At 40.0% G+C, this 4,209-nt stretch overlaps 1 protein-coding gene and 1 long non-coding RNA gene across 3 annotated transcripts in view; one reads left to right on the forward strand and one right to left on the reverse strand.

The window, feature by feature from the left end:
* Positions 1–385, forward strand: part of LOC116704676 (uncharacterized) — a 15,609-nt gene extending 15,224 nt beyond the window's left edge. The window contains exon 4 of the long non-coding RNA XR_004335751.1: positions 375–385. This is a non-coding gene — a long non-coding RNA (uncharacterized LOC116704676). The remainder of the gene's footprint in view (positions 1–374) is intronic.
* tnksa (tankyrase, TRF1-interacting ankyrin-related ADP-ribose polymerase a) overlaps positions 1–4,209 on the reverse strand; it is a 95,546-nt gene that overhangs the window by 18,796 nt on the left and 72,541 nt on the right. For both annotated transcript variants that reach the window (XM_032540273.1, XM_032540274.1), the window contains 2 exons: positions 2,151–2,296; positions 1,861–2,026 (listed from right to left, as the gene is read on the reverse strand). In XM_032540273.1, the coding sequence (XP_032396164.1) occupies positions 1,861–2,026; positions 2,151–2,296 (312 nt within the window). The remainder of the gene's footprint in view (positions 1–1,860; positions 2,027–2,150; positions 2,297–4,209) is intronic.

Raw genomic sequence — 4,209 nt, forward strand, 5'->3', positions numbered from 1 at the left:
GTGTGTGTGTGTGTGTGTGTGTGTGTGTGTGTGTGTGTGTTTCTAACCTCTAGACCTCTTACTGCAACCATCAGATCAGTGAAAGTGTGGCCTGAGGGAGCTACTGTATCTCTGATCTCCAGGACTGTTTTGAGAGCACTTACTGGGATTTATCTGCACATCAGGCTACACACAACTGACATTGAGTCCATCACTGAGGTTACACCAGACGAGGATGTACAATCACTCTGACTTAAACTCCCACTAAGAGAAGCCAGACTTGTAGTAGATGGACATAAACAAAGCTGCTGGACATGCCAAAGTCCTGCGCTGAGACCCCTACAGTGGCACCGGTCTTCATGAGCACCGAAGAGCATCTTACTTTTGCAGGTCAGAGTTCCCCCACTTGCCTCAAGTTATTAGATATAGAGGAGTGTCAAATTAAAAGAAAAGCCAGCATAAAGTGTGTTAGGAAGGTGTTGGGACCATCACGAGTCCTCAGAACAGCTTCAATGCTCCGTAACATAATTACTCCAAAAGATGCTCACTCAATTTGTGATGTCAACGGTGAAGTCGGTCCACAATCTCCTTTAGGTGTTCAAAATGTTCATACAAGATAAAAAATCCTCCTTCCCAACTTTGAATCAATCTCAGTTTCCCTATGGGCCTTTCACACAAAGTACAATAGAATGTTAAATAATAGATATTACTTCTGCATTTTCACTGGCTAGAAAAAAGCAAATGAATTCATCCACTACTGCTACACGGACATTAGGAGTTGGTGCATCAAGGTAAACAGTTTGTGGCACTAATTCCCCAGTCAGGTGCCACCACTGCAGAGGACGCCGCAATGAGACGATTAAAGGCGATTAAAAGAGCCTAAGTCCAATCGCAAACGGTGGAAAACCCTTGCCAGTTTAAGTCATGATTTCTTTGCCAAGTCTGATTCCATTGCACTTTGAAACTACTTCCCCCCCCCAGAGCTACCCCCAGCCAAACACTGCCCACTCCACTCAACCATAACCGTCATCCCAGAAACTCCACTGCACCATACACCCCTTCCACACTCTCTCACTGCATCACCCCACTTCTACTTTGTCACCACCAGCACTCCTCAATTGCAGTTATGGTGATTAGTGATTGCTGCTTTGAAATGTTGCATAGTTTCTTTTTTTTACCAGTTTGTCACTTTGACCTGGTCAATCTCAGTTCAATAGTTTTTAACTCTCTCAATTTTAACTCTAATTGTGTATATTTGGTTTACCTTTATTTACATTTTGTTTTTCTAAGTATTTTATTTCATTATTAAGTTTGTTCTTTATTACTCCAAACTTAATCTCACTGCATGATGACAATAAATGAATTCTGAATTCAATATCTCAAAGCAACACATTTTCTCTGCAGCTGATGTGTGATTAGATGTTGGTTTGCTGTGCGCCCCGTGTGTTGATCTAATAATAATTTATGAGGCCCCATATGGCAACACTCGGAGATGTAGCCTTGTCTGGGGGTGTTGACGATAGGAAAAACAAAAACACATTCAGCTATAAAACTGCAACATTTCACAGGACTCATTTAGACTATGAGATGTGGAAATCAGGTATTATTGCACTGCAGATATTTTCAGCCTTGTATTCTGATTGGGTTTAAAAACTCCCAGAGGGCATGACAAGTCATACCTTTGAGCAAATACTTTATACGCTGTAATGCCTATCATTTAACGGGAAGGTCTGATCCATACTGTTTGTATGTACACCTTATGCAGCACTTTTTCATGACAGTGACTAAGTTTTACCAAGAGTTGATTGCTACTAAGGTTGTCCATGCATTTCTGGCACTGAAGGTTAGCTGCACGTTAGGAGAGGAAAGTGCATGTCTAACCTTGAGAAGCAGTTTGCAGATCTCATATTTGCCCTTAGCAGCGGCTTCATGGAGCGGCGTGAACTTCCACAGGTCGGCCACGTTGACCGAGGCTCCGTGTCTGACTAGCAGCTCGGCCACCTCGTAGTGACCGTACGAACAGGCGTTATGGAGGGGAACCAGACCACTGTGGACGGAAAAAACACATACAGAACTTCCAGAACTGTACCAGGACTTTCTAATGTATTATGTAAACCAACATCTGCCTGTAAATGTTTACTACAAATGAAATCCTAACTTAAGAGTCCCACCCTTTGTCCTTGGCATGCACGTCGGCCCCGTGGTGCAGCAGGTACTCCACCACTGACACTCTGTTGTAACCAGCAGCAAAGTGAAGGGGAGTGGAGTGTCGCCCCTCCAGATCTCTGCAATTCACATTCTGAGCCGTGCACAAGGACTAGAAAGAGACCGAGACAAAGAGGGACGATGAAAATGAAAATCTTTTTATTAAAATTAAAAGAGCTGATCTACCAAATAGCCATTAACAAATAAATATATGCTCTGTGGCTGCGTAACCAATCACATAGTACATTATTCTTTTATTATTCAGCTTCAATAGGACAAAGAAAGTTGATTTAGAGATTTGATAATTTCCAGAGGTTTTTCATCCAGTACAATATGAAGAGAGGAGAGATTTTTAAATATTTAGGTCCAACAAGACCACATTTTTACTGAGGATGGATGATAAGCTTTAATAAATATCAAGAATTGAAAAATTTGTAGGAAAAAAAAAGCGTCTGGTAGGAAACTGGACCCATTATTTTTCTCTGATAACTAAAACGCATGTAATCTACATGCAAATATGAACATGGAACATGTCTCTGTCTGGCCTTGAATTTAGCAGGTGTTGTCTTTCTCAGCACAGTGCATTTCTTCGGAGTTTCAATGTTCTTTGCTCACCAAGACTATGTTGATTACTTGAGATTTAGCAAGAAACTACTATATTTATGGTTTGGCTAATTTAATTGTTTTAGCAATGCTAGGACCCAAGATCCCCCGACTTTCACCATAAAGTTCTTTTGTACTGTAACTAATAACATTACCATCAGCCTCAGTTGTACCTTGTGTGCTTATTAGCAAATAAGCATGCTTATACACAATACAATGGTGAAAATGGTAAACATTACACCTGTTAAACATCAGTTAATATTGTCCCTGTAAGCATGTCAAAACTAGCGTTTAGCTTAACACCTGTATGTACAGCATTGCTGAAAACTGTTAAACCTATGTCAGATGCACAGTGGCCAGCAATGACAAAATGCAAATAAACTCTTCTCAAAGTAGAAACATCTTGTGAAGAGGTGATATATTGCCCTGATCTATAAAAAGGAAGGCTGATGTAAAATCTGGGTAATATATCACTTAAATGTTTACATCATCCTTTTTATTCCCTAAAAAAACATAGCCAGCAAACAGCAACCAACACCAAACAGAAGAGCAAACAGTACTTGTAAGAGACAGCAAGAAAGAGAAACAAAAATAGAGAAAAGAGTAAAACTGTTCCTCTGCCCACCCACCATGACTGATGGTGAAGAATGTATCCGTGAAATGAAATATATACATGTTTTTTTTAATTAAGGGTTTTAGGGAACAACAGCAACAATATTGAAGTTATTAACTGAAGGTAATGCACATCTGCTGAACTGAGGCAAACACCTGCTACCCTTCCTCACAGAACATTTTTCTGTTATTGCAGACCCAATTACACAGTTCAGTACTGAGAGGAGACGAGTTGGGAAGTATATTTTAAAGTTTCCTTCTACCACATTCCAGGATTCTATTCTACAGGAAATAAAATAACACATGGAACTGGCAGATGCATTCATCAATTAAGCTATTATCCCAATCGCCATCAAGGCAGCGTTGCATCGGTTTATGAAAGCTGGTTTAAGGAAAAAACGTCAAAAACTGTAGCAGTAGAAACAAGTTGCAAACATAACATTAACATATCTTTTATTCTAATATGTCAAACTTGTTAGCAGACAGATGCTCATTGACACATCCACTTAGGGAGCAACATTAGCAATGATTTAGAGTCGCGTTTGTGGCCACCGGAAGAATATAAGTCCAAAATCACTCTCCTTTTGGCTCTATGTTTGATTCTCTTTAGGTGCTAAATGTTGCACTATGTACTTTTAATAATATTCTTCCAGTAAATGTAGCTGCTATGAAAGTAGTAGAACATGTTGCTGTTCTTTGAACTTTCTCAACACTGGAAAAGATGACAGGAATCGGCCCAGCAACGGTGCAAAGTGTAATTTCTCTTCTGTCAAACAAACTCTGTGTGTGTGTGTGTGTGTGTGTGTGTGT

Source organism: Etheostoma spectabile, chromosome 16 (assembly GCF_008692095.1).
Source record: "Etheostoma spectabile isolate EspeVRDwgs_2016 chromosome 16, UIUC_Espe_1.0, whole genome shotgun sequence".
Lineage (NCBI taxonomy): Eukaryota > Metazoa > Chordata > Actinopteri > Perciformes > Percidae > Etheostoma > Etheostoma spectabile.